This window comes from Pleuronectes platessa, chromosome 7 (genome assembly GCF_947347685.1).
Source record: "Pleuronectes platessa chromosome 7, fPlePla1.1, whole genome shotgun sequence".
Lineage (NCBI taxonomy): Eukaryota > Metazoa > Chordata > Actinopteri > Pleuronectiformes > Pleuronectidae > Pleuronectes > Pleuronectes platessa.
Window position 1 is genome coordinate 20,729,642 of NC_070632.1, and position 23,503 is coordinate 20,753,144.

Genomic DNA, 23,503 nt, shown 5'->3' on the forward strand with positions numbered 1-23,503 from the left:
GCGGTGCTTCATCTCCACAGAATCCCTGTCCGGGATAATGGAGCCGCTGTCGTCTGACCCTTCTCTTGGCCCTGCATATAAATATTTGTCATTCCCAGTGAGCTGAAGTGCACCGCTTCCCCTCCTTTGGAAAACAAACCTATTATTATAATCTTTTTTTTTTTTTTCCACAGTGGTGAGGGGAGCATTGTGTGGCTTGTTTGGCGAGTAAATCAACATTGGTTCATCCTTCTGTAATCCTGTTATATAACTGGGGAAATTATGGTTTAAAATTGCCACATCGGGACTGATATGAGGAGAATGTGACGTGTTGTTGGACATTTTTATCCCTAAGATTGATTTGGTTGTTTGTTAATGAGTTTTCAGAGTCCCCTTGAGGGCCGTTGGGACACATATCACAGATCTGTCATCAGAAACAAAGAGATGCTACAGGTTAATTGGGGGAAACATGGAAGAAAATTATCCCAATTATCAACAAAGGGCTCTTTCCACCTCCTCTTCAGCCGAGCCTTTGTCTAGCAATCAAACCCTTTGTGGCTAATTTGATTCACTCAGTTTTAGTCCCAGTGTTTCTTGGGTTATTAATCTTGAACAAGAGATATTTTCAGAAGTGGAGTTGGTATTAAGAGCTTGTCCCTTTTGTGAAGTAAAAAAAATGAAAATGAAGCTGAGTTCAGTATTATCGTTTTTGCAAGGGACATATAGGAGAAATTAATTTCTTTAATCACTTAGAGTTAAACTGAAACTTGCATGCCATCCATTTTCAGAAGTCATGAAGATCACCATGGAGCCATTTAGCCCACTTAGCAGAACCGGCTCCACATTAATGATGAGCATGCAGTGGAGCACAGTTATTTATTCTAGTCTACATTCACAGCTAATTACGTCTTGATCTTCTTTCCGGATGGAGGGAGATTTATTTGCTGGAGAGTTTTGAACTTGTGAGCTACATCATGCTGCAACCAGCAGATTATGCTACTTTTCATTGTTAGGTCATCTCCTTCGCTGACAAATGATCGACTCACTGTGACTAATTTTCCATACATATAGATATTACATTAATATATTATAATATATTTCTTTCTATGTTGAATCATTTTAATTTAACATTTTCATTAATGTCAGTTTGTAAGCATTTATAAAAATTTGTTTCATCTTTATTAAAGTGGAGGCTTTATGTTCGTGCCTGCAGTTGCCAGATGGTTTAATATGCCTCAGCTTTTAATGAGACCTATTTCTAGCCTAAACAAAACAAAATATTAATTTTCTTCAGTAAACAGCCTCCCCGCTCATTGTTTGATATTTGATTGGATATAACTAAAGTTGTGGCTTTTTAATGACCCGTTTGCCCAGCTCTGAGTTTCAGTTGAAACCCGATACCTGGCTTGAGGATACTGATGAGGTTGTTTACTGCTGCTCAATGAGAAACGATTGTTTTGAGTGTACACACAACCACAATGCCTCTCATCAGACCAGAATATCCAATATTCAATACTATTGCAATAACCCTACAGGTCTCAGATGACCTGCCATCTCCCATAAACTGCTGACAGTACCTAGAGAGGCCACCAGGGAAATTATTTCATTGGTGGCTGTGGTAGCCATTGACCTGTCCACTTCAGGGAGTTTGGATTCACTGGGCGTAGGAATTTCAGCTGCCATCTTAACCCCACCTTAAGCCGCCCAGACGTGTGTGTGTGGGTGTGTGGTTTAGAGGTAGGGGGCTTAGGGTTGTTAGACAGCGTTAATTGACCTCCAGTACACATCATTGATTTCAGTAATGCTCATTTCTCATTTGTGCGCTGTGGATCAACATTTTATAACGTTTTTACCCTGGGCTCATATAATATAGGATCATCTGGTTGGAATGTAGATATATTCTGTCCTTGTTCGTTGGGTTTTGTGATGTGATAAAACCCGGTGGGCTCTTGATGAGGGTTTGGCGGACAGGCACGGCAAGCTGACCAACAGGCAGGTAGTGACTTGAGGCAAGAAAAGACAGTGAGTGTGGGAGGGCAGACAGAGCACTGAGACAGAGATAGAGAACTGGAGCCAATACTGAGTCGATACGACAGCGTGCCAGCTATGGACCTGCAGAGGGAAACCACGCCCATGCACAGACCTGCCAAACCATTCATACACACACTGACACTTACCAAGAAACCAATCAGTGAATCATACATTTGAACACATTCACCCAGGGGTAGCCAAGGTGCAGACCATGACACCCTAAAAATCCAGCAACTGGGTGGGCTCGGTGGGTGCCAATACCCATGTCCAGCAAAACATGGGTATTGGCACAAAAATATCCAGGAGAGAAGTTCATAAAATACAAAACTAAAAAATCTGTTAAGTCCAATCTCTATAAAACCTCTCTCAGTTAGCCAGCCACCTGAACAGTCAACAGGTGCAGCATGTGTAGTTCACATTCAACATGCTGCCTACATTTTCTATAACGGAACAATTTCCTCATAATCAACCTCTTTACTTACAGACATATCTACTCCAAGCACTCAAATAAATAGAGATAGCTGCTTTGTTCAACTGGATACTAAATGGAGAATTGACAGCGAAAAACAATGCCTTATGTCATTTGGATGTGTTTCATCATTGTAACTACAATCAACAAATTTGAAATTCTGACCTAAGGTGTCTTCTTTGTGAGTTGGTTGGTTGACAGAAATCCGTGCAAGTAAATCAGTTTATTTCTTTGTGTCAGTTATTGCCTCTTTTTTAACGTTTAGTGAAACAAGTTTTTATTATGCTCACTGTGCACTAAAATCCTTATTTATATCCTAATTGAAAAACTGGTCTCTAAGTCTTATCTTGATTTGGGTACACACAGAACACAACTGTAATCTAATACAAAACCTTTCTTTGTTGATAAGCTCCTAACGTTGCTTCCTCCCACAGTGCCCGGATTCAATCTTTCCAAGTCGACTCTGTGCAGCGATGGATGGAGGACCTCCGCCACATGACGGAGGTGGAGTGCATGTGCGTCCTCCAGGCCAAACCCATCGGGGTGGAGGAGGACTCCCAGCAAGGAGAGCTGATCGTGGGCGCCGGGGTCGGTGCAGGGGACCATGTGGCCAGGAACAACCTGCAGATCCTCCTCCGCCGAGCGCTGGTGGTCAGCACCGAGCTCGGCAAGATGTTCCAGCGGCTGGAGAAAGGACGCTGGCAGAGAGTCCACAGCACGGCCGTACGAGCCAACTGCCACGTCCGCTCGCTGGTGCATGAGTACAGCGCCGCCAGGAGTACCCCACCTGAGATGCAGAAGGTAACAGGGGGGTTTCGAGGTGGTTGAACTCTACAATGTACAACCAGCTTTTAAAATTAAAAAGGAAAGTTATAAGACTTCCTGATATTATGGTATACACATTTTAATACTGCTACATCAGAAGGCTGATTTGAGGTATAGATCCATTTATATCAGTCCACGAATAGAGGCCTTGGTAGACTTCTCCAGGACCCCAACATTTCACAAGTCTGGTAGTTTCTCACATCATCAATTACTAAATAACAAAATGGACAACTAAAATGCAAATCTGATAGTGATCTGACCTTTGTGGATGAGTAATTATTAATCTTCCAGGGTTTGTACCAACTTTTTGATCTCAAAGATGGCAGGAAAAATCCCTTTGACTGTTAACTTGGACATACCTGAAGCTGATGATGACAAAGATATATTTGGAGCAAAATGTACCTTCAGAAGAGATTAATTACATTTTTAGTTAAGATGAAAAGTTAATTGTGTAAATAACTTTTCTTTCTAACATTAAACCCTTGCTGTCATTTTATTCACAGATGATAAATTGATATTTTTTTTATCTGCATTGTTACATCAAGAAAATATGAATCCTATGCATCAGAACTGAACCCACATCAATCCAGTCAACTCTTAAGTTGTCTACATTCGTTTGCTTAAACCGTCTTGTTATGTTCATTGTCATTGATCAGCAAGAAATGTTCTGCCATTCATTTTGGCTTGTTTCTTTTCTATGTGTCTCTTTTGTTGCAGTATGAAACAACTTTACTGGAGAAGTGCATGGAGCTGACTAATATTACAGAGAGGTAAAACACTACTAAGAAAAAAAAAAACCTTTAAAAGTGGATCGATGCAGGGCATGCTTCTAAATGTTAAATCTCTGCCTCACCCACAGGTGCCTTCACACCGACGATGAATTCTTCCTTAAATCCATGAGAGAGGCCATTCATGAGATCCTCACTGATGTCAGTGACTCATTCAGCAACATGATCGACATGGCCTTAGCCAATGAGATCAGGGTATGTAATCTGTATACGCCACATATGCCTCTAATAGACAAAAGGTTTATATTCCTAGGATCAGTTAACGTAGAGGAGTTTGTGCCACGTTATCACCTGCTGTTTGCAAAGGGAGGTTGGGCCTCTCCAGTGGATCGTCCAAGTGTCTGTGCTTGGTTTATTTTGGGGTTTCAGTCAGAATTAGACATATGCGTGTGTTTCCCAGTTCAACCAACATAAAACGGTCGAGTAGAAACACAAACATGGGTTCAGCATTGTGTGGGCTGCGCTAATGGACGATTACATCATCTTTGTATGACTTGGAGATTTAAGGTTAAGGTTGACGACTATTTTATTATTTCAGTCAGATGATGGATGATTGGATTTCATATCCTGGATGTTGAACAGTGGGTCAATGGCTATTTATATGCACTCACTGTGTAATTGCCATTATTTAAAGGTCTAATGTTGAGTTAACCAGCACATGCAGCTCACAAAGCTGAGTGGAAAATCAACCACTGATGAGACAGTGAGACGCTTGGCAAATAAACTCTACCTTTCAACCCTGACATCATGTGGAAAACAAATGTCTAAATTATCTTACCTCATGAGATGACATTTCTTTCAGTGTGCAGAACTTTTTCATTTGTAACACTTGCAGAGAAATCATGGATAAAATACCTCTGTGATGCCAGTGTCATAACGTGTATGCCAAATTATGAATTATTATTAATTGGGGTGGGATATAACCCAATGAAGAACCCATTAAATGTTGGTGTGGATCCATATCAGAGGGCAAATCCGGGCTTTTTTAAAATCATTTTTCAGTTAACATTGTGAGAAAGGGTGATTTTCAGGTGTGTGCCATTCAGTGCAGATTACATTTCATTTAATTTAGCTGCCGCTTTTATCCAAAGCAACTTACCTTAAGTGCATTCAACAAACCCAGAACAACAAGTATCGAGAAAGTACAATTTCTTCAAAACTAAAGCAAAACTACAGATCCAAGTAATCTAGCATATTATAAGGGGACTGTTGGGCCTTGGCCGATGTGTTACACTCTCCTGTCTTTCTAGTTTCTTATCTGGATTGTAAGAATTTTTAAACGTTTGCCAATACAAATAAATAACATAATAAATTTGTGGAATCACACAGAATATTGAATCTTCTTTCAGGTCCTGATCAAACAGATTGAATCGTCTGACAGCGTTCACATCATCGGCAGTGCCATTAGCAACCTGTTGTCCCTCACTCAGGACGGACCTCAGCTCTGCAGCATCATTGCCAAGGTACTGTGAACATACTGTTGGAATCTGTCCTGTCTTGTCCGTCGTTAATACTGTGTTTGCTTAGGGGTTTGATTTGAGTGGAAATTCTTCTCACGACTGGGACCATTACATTGAAGTGTGTCTCTTCATTGAAATGTGCGCCTGTGATTAATGCTCCTTCACTGACGCCTGTGATCGTGCTGAGACCTGAGGAGTGAGATCCTGGCGTCAGTGATACGTCAGCAGCAGCGTGCATTTTATTCTTAGGTTTATGGTTTTCTGTCAGACCTTCCACAGAGTGTTTTGCTGAGGTGACTTCATTTAATACTTGGTCTTGCTTCCGTCTTTCTAGCTGCACCCCTGTTATGCTCAGCTCCACTTCACCGTCATCAGAACAGCAGCCATCTCTTTATGCATGCCTCTAAAGAGCTAGAGTATTGTGAGATAAGACGGACCAGACAGCAAGTCTCAGTTATCCATTAGTTAGCTGCCCGCTTCCAGGATAATCTTGATAAGACTCTTCCTGATGCCCCCGCCCACACACACACACACACAGACACACACAAACACACACACACACACACACACACACACACACCTCTTTGTTCCCAGGTTGTCAGATCAATTGTCAGCTCCCATTAGGAGTAAGCATTGATCACAAATGCAGGTTGTTCAGGCGTCTTTACCGTTCAGTCCGCTCTGAATTGACCTCTCTCTTTAGCTCCGCCGGTCGACCTGTTAATGAATAACCAATACAATACACCGTCCACCTGCCATCTGAAATAAATAGCTTCCATGCACCAGGCTGTCTGTCACACTGTCCCGTGCACATCATCTACAGTGTTGCGCATCATCTGGCTCTTCTCCAAGCTATTCACTCATTATCATTTTCCGCAGCTTGCACGCACTTGTTTCGAGCAACAGCAATTAGCCGTTGAAATGCTTGGGTGGGGGACCGGGTGTGTCGGCCTCCTCTACCTCTTTAACTGTGCTGCTGCTGACAGACAGGGCTCAGTGAGTGAGCAGTGTGCGGGTGTGGAGAGCAGAAGGGAGGTACAGGTTGAATATGTGGTACTGAAGCAGACAAAATGAAAACGAGAGATGAATCAGTGTTAGTATATCCAGACGGGTAGATTTGAAGAATTATTATGTTGATTTCATTCTGCTGGAGGCAACAGATGGGTGGACTTTAACAAGATTTAACTGCATCATGGCTACCTGACAGTTTAAGGCAGACGCAAGTCCTCAGGATAAATGAGTCTGGTGTCATATTTATGTATCAATTTGTAATTTACAGCCAGCTTACATGATGACGACAGCAGATCACTTTTGCTCACTTTGCTTGTTATTTGTAGCTCATACATTAGCGTGTATGACAGGCTTGTCATAGGTCATAAAGTGTCTCTCTGGGTTTAGTGGAAAAGGACCAAAAAATCATCCTGTCAAAGGACTGTCGAGCATGAACCAAATTAAATGAAAAATCTGGCTGCTGAGAATTGAGGCAGTATATTTTTGTGACACTTGAAGGCATCAGCAAGGCCCTTTGCAAGCTTTACATTTGTGAAATCTTCCATCTCGAATCATACTACTTTCATAATTTCAAAACATTTAGTGTTTCATTCTAATGTTATCATATATCTCATATATGAGGTTTGAACAAAAAACACACAACTGACAGCTTGTCAAACTGAGTAATACCACAATTGCGAAGGATTTGTAACAACTGAATGAACCACAGCCATCTGGTATACAAACAAATGATAAAAACTACTGTCGATTCATTGAATATTTTCACCTGAACTCTGGACTCTTTAACAAAAACACCAACAAACATCTGTGTCATGATGTACAAGTGAGTTTGAGTGTTTACCTACTGTCACGATGGATACTGATCTAAATGTGTCCATGGCAGACGCCTCATGTGTGTGTCCTTGCTGTCACACACATTAGATTGCAGGGTGTGGGGCAGCGTGATGTGGCAGTAACTCAGGCCTACAGTTAATCTGTCATCAGAACTACACGTGGGTAGAGAGGGAAGAGGTATTTAGAAATAAAACAAAAGAAGAGGAATGAACCTAGTTTTTTGGGCGAGCATTATGGTTTCGCTTCAAATCCAGACTTAAACTGCCTGCATCCTCCTGCAGCTCCAGAAACTGCTGCCTTTGTCTGAGCAGAACAGAGTTGAATTCAGAAAATGATGAGATGGAAAGAAATTACACGCTGTGTAGGCCTTTACATGCAAGCCCACGGATAGAGAAGCATTTATAGATGAGTAGTCAAGTTTCAAATGATGATGTTAGTGCAGCAAGTAACAAAATGCATGAGTGTGAGTGGAAATGTGCTCTGTGGGCTTCGTTCAGGGGATGAGTATGAAGTCAGTGGAAACAATAGACTGCAAGTTGTTTGACGGAGAAGGGAAAGCCCAACGACAAGCCCAACGATCTGTGAAGAGGAAACACACGAGAAAGTCAGATTGTCTCCTTGTGTCAGGCTTTTATTTCCTTCAGGTCTATTTTTTTTTATTTAAGGAGGATTATAAAGATGGTCTTGTTGTGTAAACAATCATTTATTGATGGTTTTCTTCGTGTTTAACTTTCATTGATCAGGCTTATGTAGCGGTATCACACATGTCCCATATATCTTATGCAGCTGTAGCTAAATTATCCAATCAGACAACTGAAGAAATTAGGTAGTTCAAACACCATGATGAGGTATATCCCGTTCAAAAATAGACCAAACAGTACAACAATACATTTAGCTAAATGCTTACACCAAAAAGATGCTCAAAATGACAATGTGAACATGAGAATGCAGGTAACACATTTGTCATGGTGTTTTTTTTGTGTTTGTTTGTTGAATTAGCATACTAACATTAGTACTACACAAGCTGTAGCACAGTACAACTTAGGCTGATTGGAATACCTCCAGACATCTTTCGAGACGTCTCCAAAGGCCCTGTATGCGAGAACACAATTGTCCGAGTCATTTGCTATGGACATTCGCCAGAACTATTCCTGCCAGCCCCCCCAGCTTAATATCCAGTGGGCGTGTTGAAGATTTTTCCAACAGGTGATGGAAAACGGGAAAAAAACAAAAGGAATACAAATGCCACACATGTATAAGATGCTAATGAAGATGTCAACTTGGAAAATCAACGAGATTTAACCACATTGAAGAGCTTTTGATGTTGAGGACTGACCCCAGTGTTGATGTGCTGGTTTCCACAGTGGAATTTAAACATTATGTTCTGCCTTTGGCTCTACCCCACCCCTTGCCAGAATATGCTGGACATGTTCCTGATGTGAACCCATCTGACTCTCTCCTCCTGCATTCTTCATGTAAAAAACTCATGAAAATATCTTGCGAATTGGGTGTGGATGTGTGTGAAAATGGTTTATTTTTTGCAGCTAGGTGTTGTTTTGTCCTAAACCAAAGTATATTGGCCTGAGATGAAAAGTCAACATCCCTCAAATTATTACAACTCATCCTACGAGAAACAAGAATGTGTCTACCACATTTCATGGCAATCCATCCAACAGCTGTCCACAGTAATTCACTCCAAACCACAAATGTGAACCTCATGTTGACGGGAGAGGAAAGGTCAGGGGAATATGTGAAGAAACCATGCTCTGTGCACTATAGGGACATCTGCACCAAAGTTCATGGTAGTCCATCCCAGAGTTGATAAAATGTTTTAGTTTAAAATTAAGTGTGGAAAATAATACATGAAATATTACATCGTCAAAAGCTTGAACGTGACTCTGTAAAGGTTGTCCAATTTATTTGATTAGTATTTTGACAATGATGGAAGGATATAATGAAAGTGCAGAATGCTTAAATTAGACAAATGCAAAAGTGTCCAGTTGTACATGGTGGTGCTACTGTCATGTGTATTTCTTTAAATCTCTTATACCCATTGGCAGTTTTTAGCTGCATCAAATGTTCAAATTGTTAATATTATTAAGTATTAATATATATTTTGAACAAAATGACCAGGTTTAAAAAATGTATCAGTTCATTCTGAGCTTCTCCACAGACTCACTTATTTTTAAAAGCTAAAGCAACATTTGCGTCACATGAAACATCAGGATCAACAGTCTCTTCGTCACTCTCTCTCCGGAGGTTCACTGAAAAGTGTCCGTCCGTGTTGGCAGTTCTTCCTGGTTAGCCGGGCCAATATTGTGTAGGCAGTGAACAGGGAGGCGCGGTCAGGCTAGAGAGCACAATGATTAGCCACTCCAAGCCCCGGCAGCATGGCCTTCGCAGAGCATGAGACATACCAGCCCAGTATAATGGCCTTATTAGGATAATGGTGGTAGTTATCGGCTTCGTCTTCCTCCTGGTAATTCTGCACAGTGAATAGATTTCAATACCTGCAAGTGTTTTTTTGTCAGAGGGATGCGTTAGCGTAGACATGGAGCCAATACAAGAGCTATTTTTGTTTGTTTACACCAGCATAATCCAGCAGAAAATAGAAAATGCTCAGCTATTACGGCTAGCAAATCATCTTTTTTCCTACTCAATGTTTTCCATTCATGAAATGTGTATATTTTGGCCGTTTTTATCCGTCATGATAAATTGCTTGAGCCATTTGATAGGCTCTGGGGTTGGCAGGCTCGCTGCGTAAAGCCGGCCAAATCCATCGGTCATTTCGGGTCCCCTGGGCTCTTTAAAACCACCATGCTGCTATTGGCTTAGATCTGTGGGACCTGATGAATGTCACGACACAGTCTAGCATGAAGCAATTTGATCCATAATTGTGTACAATCACGTGTGCCTCAAGACCAGAGCACATTGTGATGTGGATCATTTGGTGGCATGAATCCTAATGTCAGGCCTTCGAAAGTTTACGAGAAGTTGAAGTTTAAATGAAAGTTGTGTTCAAGACCTAAACACCTTCATGTCCTTTAATTATGCTCCTGAGACATAGACAGAATTAACTGCAGTGAAAACTGTACACTAAACCAAAAGCTCCCAAACTCGGAGACACCTTGATGGGGTCGCGTGACATAGAGGGGGGGGGGGGGGGGGGGGGCAATTTAAAAAAAGTGTAATTTACGTTACAATAATAATAATAATAATAGGTCAACTTAAGATAAAACCATGCACATTGTTCGACATTTCATCAACCTGATGACTCTGACATATCAGTTATAGCATCAGTTGCAGGAGGTAGATTTAGAGCATGATACAGTGCACCATTTGCACAGAGGAGATTTCTTTTTTGTGAACAATTTCTCTGACGTCACTGGCAGAATAACTCTGGGGGTCGGGGCTGGAAAGTTTGGGAACTCCTGTAGTAGACAAATAAACAAATCTAAAACCTGCTTATGCAACAGCAACTCAGGAGACAAAACATCAAGTATGAATATGATACACACATTGCCCGTACAGGTGTCAGGGATATGTGACCTGTTTTGGGGCATGTAAACGGTGGGTGTCGCGAGCTGTGAGCCAGGTTGTATCAAGCTGAGGTAGCAACCACAAATTGAAGTCAAGCGAACAATGCTGCTGAAGGAAAGTAGAGCAGCAACAGGGAAATTTGGGAACCTCAACGTTTAATGCTGTGTGATTGTTAAACAGCGGGACTGGATTAACACACACTTAACTCCAACCTGCCTGTGCTGAAGAAATACAGCACTGCCCAGCAAATTATTATAGCTTTGATTAACTTAGTTTTTATATTAATTTAAAGTCACACACACACACACACACACACACACACACACACACACACACACACACTCTTGAAAACCAGATGATGCAGTTAAACACGTTATCCTAATAAACAAACTTTGCCACATGTTTGCATGTAGGTATCCTTATTAAGGTTTTGCATTGCCTTCCATTCTTAGTGGACAGCCAAATCCAAACATATTCCTTAACCTTATGAAATGGACTAAAGTGAAATACAAAAAAACTAAAAAAGAGGCAGTCACTTCAAGTCTGGTATAGTTTCTCACTGTGTCCCTGCTGGAATAAAAAAGAAAGAATTTACCTTATAAAAACAGGACATTAAACCTGTCGATATGTTTTGTGTATTTACTCATAAAGGGGAAGACAAATCAAGTAAGGTTAATCACATAAGGCTTGTGAGAACAATGGACATTTATGGGTGAGGTAAACCACATTCAATAAGACTGAAAGCAAAACATAATTCATCTGTACTGCATCATATCCATATTCACATTAAACCATGTATTGACAAAAGAAAATTGTCGTTTCACAATTAAAAGGAACTGATGGTAAACCACGGATCTGGCTGGATTTACCTGTATAAAGTCACCTTAACCTCAAAATGTTGCATGATGTCTATAGATTAGTTCCTAATTTCCAAAGGATTAAACATAACATTGGATTTTGTCCCTCCACAGGAAGGAGCTGTGGTGGCCCTGTTTAAGATCTGCAGGCAGGACCGCTTTAAAGACCTCTATGCTCACGCTCTGAGAACTGTGGCCTCCATCTGCTGCGTGGAGGAGGGCATCAACCAGCTCGACAAGGTAGGTTATAGCAAAGTTTTAAAGTATACCTAAAACCTTAACGCACTGTGTAAAAACTGCTTATTACATAATTATTTTATGGACAATCCAGTAGATCACTGATAGATGAGCCATGCTTGGCCTTAAAGGCAAGTTGTCATGTGAGGTTCGTGGCCAGATGTGAGAAATCAATTGAAATAGAAAGGGAATACAAGCAGTGGGAGTAAAGGGAGTACATGAGCACTAATCCAAGTATTCTTGTCATAGAAAAAAAAGGCATTTGGATATGTATTGGGGGGGGGGGGGGGGGTAGAGAGAAAGTGAGAGATGACATTAATCAAAAGTAAGTACAGTACTTCCAGTAAAATACCTTGGCTACCTCCGGTCCAGACTGATTATATTTACACTAATCAGCTGAAAGTTGTAGCTCAGACAGGCAGTTGTTCCTCTTCCCAGCAGCACAGTATACTCTGTCTCGCACATACTCAGGCCCGCTCTCACTCATGCTAGGATACGGGAAGCTAGGTTGGTTTTCCCAGTCGAATGTGTGCCAATGATGGAAGCAGCAGCAGGAGGGGGGGGGGGGGGGGGGGGGGGGGGGAAACAAAGTGTGTGACCGTGGAATCGACAGCTGGATGAAAGAATTAACTGGAAAAGAAAAATAGCTTTATTTTTAAATAAATCCTACAAGCTTTAACATTGACTATAGGGGATTTTATAGTCAATGTATAGTCAAAAAATGAAGCAGAATTCTGCTTATTACTCATCACGTATATGGTTTATATATACGTTGATTTGATTGGCTTATCTCCTGTTATTTATTCATACATTACATGTCGGCTATTTCAGAAGTCTGTTAAGCGAACGACACCAACTTCAGACATAAGTTCCTAACTTTTCAGAATAAAAACTCTATAATTCAACTTAAACATTTCAGTAATAAAATGAACATTGCACTTTTACTCTGAAGACGACTTGCTATAGAGGAAGTGTTGTTATGAATGCTGTTGCACTTACGGAGATCGTCACTACCGACTCCCATGAATGTCTGTGACCCACAGTTAGTTTCAGTTACTGCCTGTTGTTGTTGTTGTTTATCAGAGGACAAAGATGAAGACATGATCAACTGGAGGTACACTGCCCCGCCCCCACTGACTGCTACTGTTTATTACATTTTTGAGAATATTTAAACGTATCATGCGTCTAAATCGCATCACACTCGGCCCTGCACTACCCCTGGCAATTCACAAGAGTCACGGCAAGTGTTAAACTGATTAGAGGGACAGATTATGAGATACATGTTCCATACACAGACAGACTAACAGACAGAATAACAGACAGACTGATGTTTGTGGAATTAGCAGGCAGACAACCTGTGCCAGTGCAGCTGATGGTAAAGTAAGTACACGTTTCTTAAACCTCCTCTGATTACTGCAGGAGGACGCATCCTCTGTGGTCATTTCATCTGTACTAAAACACACACATGCTGCAGGTGATCTTACCAGTTACTCCTGGTTATAAAATGCAGTGCAGAATCTTCTTGCCAAATTTAAAACTTTTGTTTGTTTGTGTCTCCTCATAATGAATAATTGATCACTTATCTCTTTTATAAGGAGACAAACATTGACTCACACAGGCTGTATGGGTTTATTACTTTACCTCTGTTTTTGAGAAACTTCCAACTGCGGCAGCTGAGTTTTCCAGCTGTCTGTTTATTTGAATGGATGACTTCACCCAATCCAGTCACCTCAGGGTTCGTGAACCACCATTAAAATCTCACTGTATATAATTTCAGGATGGGAGGCAGTGAGAAAATACACGTCATGGTGTGTGAGGAAAACGTGTTGTTCTCTCCCTGCTGACAGAATTCTACAGTACACACAGATGAGTCATGGTTTACAGTGAGGCTCCGGTATGCAGAGAGGACATTATTAAACCAGACCTCCTGACCGCTGAGCTGACCGTTTAGACCTGTATGACTCCTCGCTGTGTTTGTGTACGTGGAGGGAGGAGAAAAAAAAGGGGTGAGGCAGGGAGAGACAGAGAGAGAGAGAACTAATGATACAGCCTTCTTTGTTTGTCCTCGTCTGTTCCCTTTTGAGAATTCAACCAAAATAAACAACAGACGCACCTGTGTCAAGCAAGCGTTTACAGAGAGACAAATATAACCTGATTCCAGCGAATAATGATGCCACAGCGGTATCTGTGTTCGCATATAGAGCAGCTGGGACGGCATGAATCATCCAAGTGTGAAAAGTTTTTAAACAGGAACCAAAGTCCGCCCCAGATTAGCAGCCCTGTCCCCGGGGGAGAGGCTGTCAGGCAAGTCTGCGCTACCAAGCGCTCACCGGCGGCCGCTCAGGCTTGAGAAACACAACTGTCACTGTTGAAGGGGCTGGTGTGCACCAGCACTGCTCACTGGTAAAGATGCAGCACACTACTTAGCTTTAATTCCCCGCAGGAACATTAAGCAATCTGAACATGGTGAATGGGGAAAGTATTGATTATAAGCGACATGCACAAAGAAAAATAACCCCCACATGATATAGAGGATGGATGTTGTATCAGAGTGCGACACACGCTGTCTCTGAGTCATTAAATCATTCATTTCAATTGGTAAAAGCCTGTATTCACAAATCCCAATTTGACTGCTATGGCCTGACAAGTTGGAACATTTTCTGTCTTTAACCCTCGACAAGAGTGGTGAAAAACAGAGAGTGTTACAGAGCAAATCAACAAAATAACAATATTAACAAAATTCATGACAGCATATTGTGTATAAATGGAGTAAATCTCAGTTGACGTAGAGGAAAAGTTACAGATTTTCATTATGTGGCTATGTTTAAGATCCTGCACTTTGGTTCTTGACTCTCAAAAGTGCAGAAAAGTTATTTCTGACGAAAACTGAATGAGATACATCCGTTGTGATGTGAATGGCAAGGTATAGGAAACATTCTATTTTTGGGAAAGAGGGAAAGAGGGAAAGAGGGGAGGGGGTGAAGAGTGGATTGTTCAACGTCAGTGGGTTGTGCTGTCATAGTACCAATGACGTCCACACAGACTTAAACAGGGAATTACCCTGTGAAGCTTGGTGCCCATCAGCAGGTATAGGACCTTAAATATAGAGTTTCAGATGCTCCTGTCAGGGGGAAGCTTTATTCTACTTAAAGGAAGCACCGACAGATAGAGATTATCCTTTGTACCTTCCAGAGCTACTTCAGAATTATTCCATGTCTTTATTTAATTTTACTAAACAGTCTATGGTACAGAAAGAAGTTACCAAAACTTTGCGTTTATCCTACCTGGTTTATCTGGAAGGATGATTTTACCCTCAAAAACTTTCATAACATTTAACTGAATTTGATTTATTACTGTTCACGTGTTGGGCTCATATATAAATTTCAAAGGTCTGCCCAGCAAGAGACACAAACTTCAAACCCATGTTTACAACTTTACAAAAAAAGGTTTCTAATTCTTTCAATTTAAAGCACTACAGCAATGAAACATACATTGTGTTTTCACTTTGTAAACAAATTGCTAAAACAGTTGTGAAATTAGTAGATAGATACCTATCATTATTTCTTATACTATATGACGACTGTTGACCAAAGAACGAATTGCCTCTCAAGGACATTTCAGATTTACACTCTACTCTAAGACTGTTAGGTGTGGCAGCTGAGAGCTGACCCATGTTTGTCTCTAAACTTTTATGTTTCAGCTGAGTTGGCTGGTGGTGACAGAGCACCAGAGGTATTAATGTACTCATTACTAAATGATATCAATAATGACAATGAGAGGAGAAGTCAGTGGTATAAAAATGAATGTCATGCAGTGGGTGATGCATTTCAATCGCCTGAGATCACCACCCTGCAGTTTATGATAGTTTATGAATTTTAATTGTTGGAGCATTTCCAAAGTATGTGCTGATTTTCACACTAATGCATTAATGCAAGACTTGCTCATGGTGCAGGGTCACAAACAACAGCAGCGAGAAAGATGGTATGAACTGTGCAACACTGTCCCCAAGTGGATAAATATCTGCTCTACAGCTCCATCATTTTATGAAGCGTTGATACATGAATATCAAATCACTTAGATGATCACAATGATTAAACACAATGATGCTGGCTAGAAGACCCACTATTCATGGTAAATGGCCTATAATTGTATATAGTAAAACCATTTACTATATATATATATATATACTTAATATATATATATATATGCTATAGTCTTATATTGTCAATGATCACTCAAAGTACTTCACAGTACACTTTAGCCCTTCACCCATTCACACACACACACATTCATACAGTGCAAGTATGAGCAGAACTTTCTCTTTAACACATCAATCACACAATGGCAGAACAACCATCAGGGAACACTTCTCTAAGGACACTCATAGAGACTGGGATCAAACCGTCGGCTGGTGGATGACCCACTCTTCCATCCGAGCCAAATATGCGCACATTCACACCAAAGAACATATGTCCATGTTGGCAAAAAACATATATAAGCATACACAACACTGGCTCTGGTGTAGTGGGGATTAAAATGCAATCATGGTCTTGGTGATTAATTGACACCCATATGCACTCAAATACTAATGTATGGTGATATATTAATAAAGTTTCACCACCCTGGCAACTTGTGGCTTTCATTTAATTTCTCACAATATAGAAATTTCCAACTAGTACAGACATCAGACATAAATGGAGGCTCAATAGTTTAGACAGGCACTGATGTCATGTATAGTCATATATTCCGTACACCCTCCACTCATGTCCAACTCCAACTCCATGATCTGTCTCTCATTATAGTTTTTTTGAGCTTATTTAGTCTGTTTACAACAGTGCTTACAAAGAGCTTTCTCCGGTTTGGCTTATTTTTTGTGATTTCGGTCAGACAACTCACATTAAAAAACACAATGTGCTTGATCGAGGAACAAATTTCCAAATATATTCAATTATGTGTGGCTTTGCTCAAAGGAATGACTTAAATGTGCACCCTGCTGAATCAGGAACTGTATATGGATTTGGTCATTTAATTGGCCCCTCTGTGTAAATTGTGGCCCCGTTATGGCCCCTGATTCAGAAAAATCCTATATCCACCACAGTGTTCCTGCTCAGTAAAATGTTTTGCAGCAGGTTGTCTGAGGTGACGTCATTGGTGGGGATGAGCTCAGGGACTTAAGTGTCCTGACAAAAAAACATCAGAAACAAATCGTTTTTTTTGCTTTTAACTTTTTAGTAAATATGTAAAGAAGAAGTAACTTTACCTTCCACATATATCACACACACTAGAGAAGACTGATGCCTAGTATTGTTCAACATATCTCAAGAGAATAATCAGACACAAAAGTTACAGCTAACTTGTAATTAAATCAAGATGGGCTGATAAGGGTCAAAGTTTCACAAGTTGACTGTTCAAACATAACAGATCATGGTAAATGATGATGTGGGGCCTAATGTGTATTTATCTAATTTGCAGGTGGATGGGATCCTGTGCCTGGCGGACATCTTGACCGATGACAGCAGCGTGGAAGCAGCCCGGGCCGAGGCGGCGGCGGTTGTGGCTCAGATCACCTCGCCTCACCACACGTCCACGCAGCACCTCGCCAGCTTCCTGGAGAGCATGCACGACATCGTCACCTCGCTCATCAGTGAGTGGACTTGGCACTGATGATGTCACAGCTGACCATTGACTTTGACAAAAAAAAGAACCATCATTGAGATTTAATTGTGTAGGAAATAAAATGATAGGGTTGTTAAATTATTTATTTATAATTTTTATCGCAGCCTTATCATTAGTAGGGATTTAGTGTGGGAATATTTTATTTGAGTGCATAATAACAGAGGTTCAGAGCACGTATTTCATATGTACCCAGATGTCAGTTTATTAGGTACACGTATCTAAAACGAATGCAGTCGAATTCAAGCCGCTAGTTTGTGGTGCTGATAAATTGTATTATATTGAGAAACGTTTAAAATATTATTTCCATGCGACTCTGGCTCCAAATGCACCAGACAGATGCATTCTGCGGGATATTGTGGTTTCATTTCTGGAAACTGGGAGGAAACAGAGACATGTCATATACAGTCAATGATCCAACTCAGTCCTATCAATGAGAGCAGAGTAAACAGAATAGACTATCAGGGGGTGGTGATCCTTAAATTAAAAACTCAATACATAAACACAGGATTTACTACAAGAAGGAACATTTACCTAGCTAAAACCAAAAAAACTGGGTATTTGCCTTGAATCTGATATTCTGTAATAATATAAGTACAATTAACAATTTTCTTACAATGAGTAAGCAGCCTCAAACTGATGTAACGACTACTGCACTCAGGCGGTACACCTCAAGGCTGAGGCTGTTGTTTCAAGTTTTCCCCTGGAATTACATTTGTTACTGTTTTTGGTTGAACTGTGACTATTTATTCCCTCAGAGTTGTGTGAGAGCGCCTCCTGTGGTGAGGTGTTCCTCCTTGCGTCTGCAGCCTTGGCCAACATCACCTTCTTTGACAGCATGGCCTGTGAGATTCTCCTGCAGCTCAACGCCGTCCACATCCTGCTGCAGGCCTGCAACGACAGACAGAGGGTTGACACACCCTACTCCAAAGACCAGGTGCAAATATGCATTCAGCTTGTATTTCTTTATTGCTTATAGGGACAGTGAGTGTGGAGGAACTCAAGTTAGTGGTTTCCATGAGCAAATCTGCAGTATGTCACGATTTTATTTAAAATTAAATGTACATGTAAACTGCTGTGAGACAAAACATCATGAATTTTCAATGGCGTCTGTGTGTGTATATGTCATCATGTTATTTTGTATTCACTGCTGTTTCAATCTAAGGTGGTGACCATCTTGGCGAACCTCTCAGTTTTAGAGCAGTGTGCTGCTGAAGTCCTGCAGGAGCAAGGTACATAGGTTTGCAACTAAAATGTTAAGGGGAATGTAACATAACAGTTCCTTATTTGAGGCAACATTTTTCAAATACATGATAATAAACTGAACTGCTCATGAACAGCCATTCGGTGAGGACGAGTGAAAAAAGTTTGTGTAATTCATCTTTAATCCTCAAGATGGAAGCACCAAGCAACAACTGTGAAGCAGTGTTAAAATGATACGTCAACCAATGAGCAAGTTCATAATCATTATGTATTTGCTTTCTTCAAGTTAACAATTTATATCTTCTGCTTTTATACCATTTCATATACATAGAAGATAGATATGTGTTCAGTGTGAGTCTGGGTCATTGAGTATTGTGCCTGTATCATTACTATTCTTACATCTTGTCAGTCAGTTAGTATTTCCAAATACAGTGTATGTAATGAACAGATAAGAATACTATTCATATTATGTACTGTAAATTATTTTAATATTCTGCACAATTTAATTAAATATCAGTTTGTTATTATCTTTGTATCAGCAATTAAAAATAAAATGTTTGAACCAAATTTAAGTGAGCTAGAATGACACCAAGGCCCAACAGTCACATTTAAATACACTAGATCCATTTTTTCATTTAGATCTACACCAAATTTCACATTCAGAAATATCAGTCCTGCAAAAAAAAAAAAGGATAATTTTTTCTTTCATCAAAATAATCCATTCATTATTGTGTAAAACTTCGAAAAAAGTTCTTCCCTGACCGATACCACCCTTACCCCAGGTTTGATGGTAATCTGTCTGGTCGTTTTTGTGTTATGCTGCTTACTTACAAAAAAGCTAGATTTTAGCTGACTTCAATTGTAACGCTAATCTAAAATGTGGTCCTATGGTATTGTGTTCCACTCTGACTGTTTGTTGTACCTCTTGTCCTCTCTCGCCTTCCTGATATCCTTGTCTCTTTGGTTTCTTGCTTAGCTAATCTTTATTGTGCATTATGATGTTTTAGGAACAGAGCGGTTGCTGCTGCTGCTGGGAGAGAAACCATCCTCCTCCAGTCCATCAGAGGGCGCCGCCTGCGAGCGAGTCCAGCAGAAAGCTGCCGTCACTCTGGCCCGTCTTAGCAGAGACCCTGATGTGGCCCAAACAGCCATCCATCTGAAAGGTACTGCAGCTTTTTAGTTTTATATACAAGTAATAAGTACGAAATAAAGAGCAATGCAGAAAACTAATGTTAATTGTGAAGGATGAGCACAACATACTGTATGCAAAATTCAATTCTAACAAATATTTTTATATGTCTTTGGCACTGTTAATTACATTTTGGTTTGCATGATTTGTATTATATGACTTTAATTGTATCTATTAAATTATGGTCTGGGGTCCATAAAGAATTAAGCTTACAGATATGAGAGACAAAACAAGGGAAATGTATCATAAAACAGTTAATTTTAATTGAGGAAGAAATTATTTATTGGGATGCTCGAAAGTCTGACCAAGGAGAGGGCAAAAGGATCAATGAGCATAATTATGATAAAGGTGGATATTGAATGGCGCCTGGAAAAGTGCTCTGTTTGTAAGAAGTGAGGCTAAATATACAAAATTACCAAGTAGACAGGATTCTCTGATTCTAATGGTAAAGCTTCCCTTGAAGATTTACAATTGGCTTACTTATTAATATTAATATTATGAATAGTATTAATATTTATTTACCTAACTTTCAGAATAATTTCACGGGCCGGTGAGGTCTGTATCTGATCACCGACATATTGAGCATACTGTGCATACTGTGCATACTGTGCATACTGTATGTACTGTATGTCCATTCCCCTGCATACCTTATCGTCTCCTGGGAAGCAGCTCTTTATAAATACTTGATGAAACCTCATAATTTTATCCGCAGAGATTCACATACTTCATCCATAACGAGTTATACATGAAAAGAGTGACTCTTCTTTAATTAAGAAAATAACGTAAAAGCAAATAATACCACAGAACTTGAATGCACCTGAAAACGTACACAATTACACACAGTGAATACCTCCTGGCAACAAGTAGAACTGCTTTGCACATTCATTTGACATCAATATCTGAGAAGGTGACAAGATTTTAACTGAACATTTTTCCCTCTTGTCTCAGCGGTTCCTCTTCTCATTGAGCTGTGTCGTTCCCCTACTGAGAGAAATAACAGCGACTCAGTGCTGGTCGCCTGCCTGGTGGGTGTACAGTGTGTGTGTCCATATGCTTGTGTATTCGCAGACCCTCAGATATGTATAAATAACTCCATGTCCAGAATACAAATGTGTAATTTAAACATTCAAACTGTCTATTTCAGTTGTACCGCTGAATCAACATGTTCAACTGTGCTGCGCTGCCCCGACTTCAATAGAACAAACTGAGGGCATCATACCAAAGGCCTGCATGTGTAACATCAGTGCAGCAATTGACTGTCCAATTTAATTACCTCCACAGGGTAACATTAGGAAAGTGAAAGAATATATATCACAACCTCAGTATCTTTAAGCTACGTTGAGAAAGCTGACTGATTCACATCATCTCAAATGTCGTATGTTTAAATATGTACATATCATGAATAATATCCCTGCTCGCACGTATAATTCCTTCAATCTGATCATGATTATTAAAACCAGTTCTTAAGCCCGTTGAGGGGATGCGGAGCGCATAATGGTCGGGAGCTTAATTGGGCTGCCTCGCCGCGCTGAGCGATGTCCTCGTCTTCACTGTAACCACACTTGTCAGTCCATTCAAATTAATGGGATTCTATTTTATCCTTCTAGCCAAGGGTTAAGTAGTACACTTGTAGGTGTTGAATTTTCATCTTCAAAGGACACGGCGCTGTCACAGATCGTTTGTAATCTTAAATGTAAATGTTGGAGGTTCTCCTGACTGAATGCGCCTGAGACGTCACACACGCTACTCGTCTGCTTTAGAAAAAAATCCCGCTGCATTACAGAGCTTCTGGTCAAATAGGACTGAACTCATTTTTAGTTTCATCAGGTAGAACAGTATTACTAGTTGGTTGTTTGCTGCTAAAATAAAGGATAATTTTAGATTATAACATATAAAACCTCTACAGTTACAGTTCTATCTCCAGGGTTGTAAATAATATGCGATTGCATATGTTTCTAAATGAGTTAATGTTTGCACACAGCAATCCTGTGAAACGCATACTGTGTATGTCTGTGTTTTTTTTGTCGTTCTGCACTAGTACTGACGTGTGTGTGTGTGTGTGTCTCCAGGCTGCCCTGAGGAGACTGGCAGCAGGGTGTCCAGACAGCATCGAGGCAGCGGACCACCAGCAGCTCATCAAACCGCGGCTGGTCGACTCCTTCCTGCTGTGTTCTAACATGGAGGAGAGCTTTGTATGATGGCCTGCACACCGAACACAGAGAGCAGAGTGCTGAGCTCGTGCACCAGATCATGTACACATAATGTTTCATATCACAGAGACGACTAAAGAGCAGGTTGACTCCAAAACATTCTGAGTGAGAATTAGTTTTTCCCTAAAATTTTCTCCTGGACCCGTTTGGAATTGGGTAAACGGAGCGGAGCTGCAGCATGTCAGCTTGAACGGATGCAGATCTGTAAATGTACATTCACGTTCAGCCGAGTGCAACTCAGTGACGACATCAAATCCAAGGAATGTGTGCGAGTTCAGTAGTTATGTTTTTGATAGTGGTTATTCATTAATTATTGTGTATGAGTGGGTGCTACTCTTTGAAAAGGAACGTATAAGCTGTTGTGAGTGAAACACTTTACCTGTTACCACTGTGGAATGTTTTTGTTCTTGTCTGACGATGTTGTATCCGAAGTATTTCAACTATCTGAGAACAGGGGACGATGTTGACTTAGCGAAGTGGATGATACAGTAACATGCCTCCGTCCATCGTCTGAAGCATTAACCATTGATGGTGTTGTTCCGAACTATTTCCTCTCAACTCTTCATAAGCAGGTTTTTAAAAAACATGTTTTCAATCAGCCGCCACTTTATTCAGTCAACTCTTAAAAACTAAATTATTACAGTTAGAACTATTATGTGTTTTCACTATGTATGTTATCTGTGTATATTAATTGACAAGGCACTATTAGTATTTAATTTTTTAACTGAAGCATGATCTATTTGTCCTGGCGTGGAATATATTGTTTCATAAAGAGCTTTGAATGGAATGTTGAACTTAATTTTCCATAATCTCTATTCTGACATATTTGCTACTCGAAAATGAATCTTTTTTTATAAAGTCTTTGGTTTGAATATGAAGTTGCATTTTATTTAAATAGAATTACCATTATTGTATGCCATACATGGAATAAAGGCAATCATCCATCTAAAGCTCAGTGTGTTTCATCATCAATTACTGCCTTAGGAAGCCTTTTTAAATGTTCCATGAGAACATGTGGATTTCCCTTGAAAACTTTGGGCAAAACCTTGGAACGCATTAAGAATTTGATTGAACAAACGTTTTAGGGATTTGTTGAATTGAATAGTACTGATGATGATGGTAATAACTAACTTGCTCCCATTACAATATTAGAAATCATTTACAGGGGACATATTCTGAAAATTCCACTTTTGTAGT

At 40.3% G+C, this 23,503-nt stretch overlaps 1 protein-coding gene across 1 annotated transcript; it reads left to right on the forward strand.

The window, feature by feature from the left end:
- Window positions 1-2,287: 2,287 nt before the first annotated feature.
- LOC128444162 (protein inscuteable homolog) lies at window positions 2,288-23,256 on the forward strand. Its single transcript, XM_053426473.1, has 12 exons — window positions 2,288-2,291; window positions 2,889-3,280; window positions 4,022-4,074; window positions 4,164-4,287; window positions 5,442-5,555; window positions 11,909-12,034; window positions 17,504-17,675; window positions 18,463-18,641; window positions 18,870-18,936; window positions 19,915-20,070; window positions 21,045-21,121; window positions 22,166-23,256. The coding sequence occupies exons 1-12, from the start codon at window positions 2,288-2,290 to the stop codon at window positions 22,292-22,294; spliced, it is 1,593 nt and encodes a 530-aa protein (XP_053282448.1). The 3' UTR covers window positions 22,295-23,256.
- The last annotated feature ends 247 nt before the right edge of the window (window positions 23,257-23,503 follow it).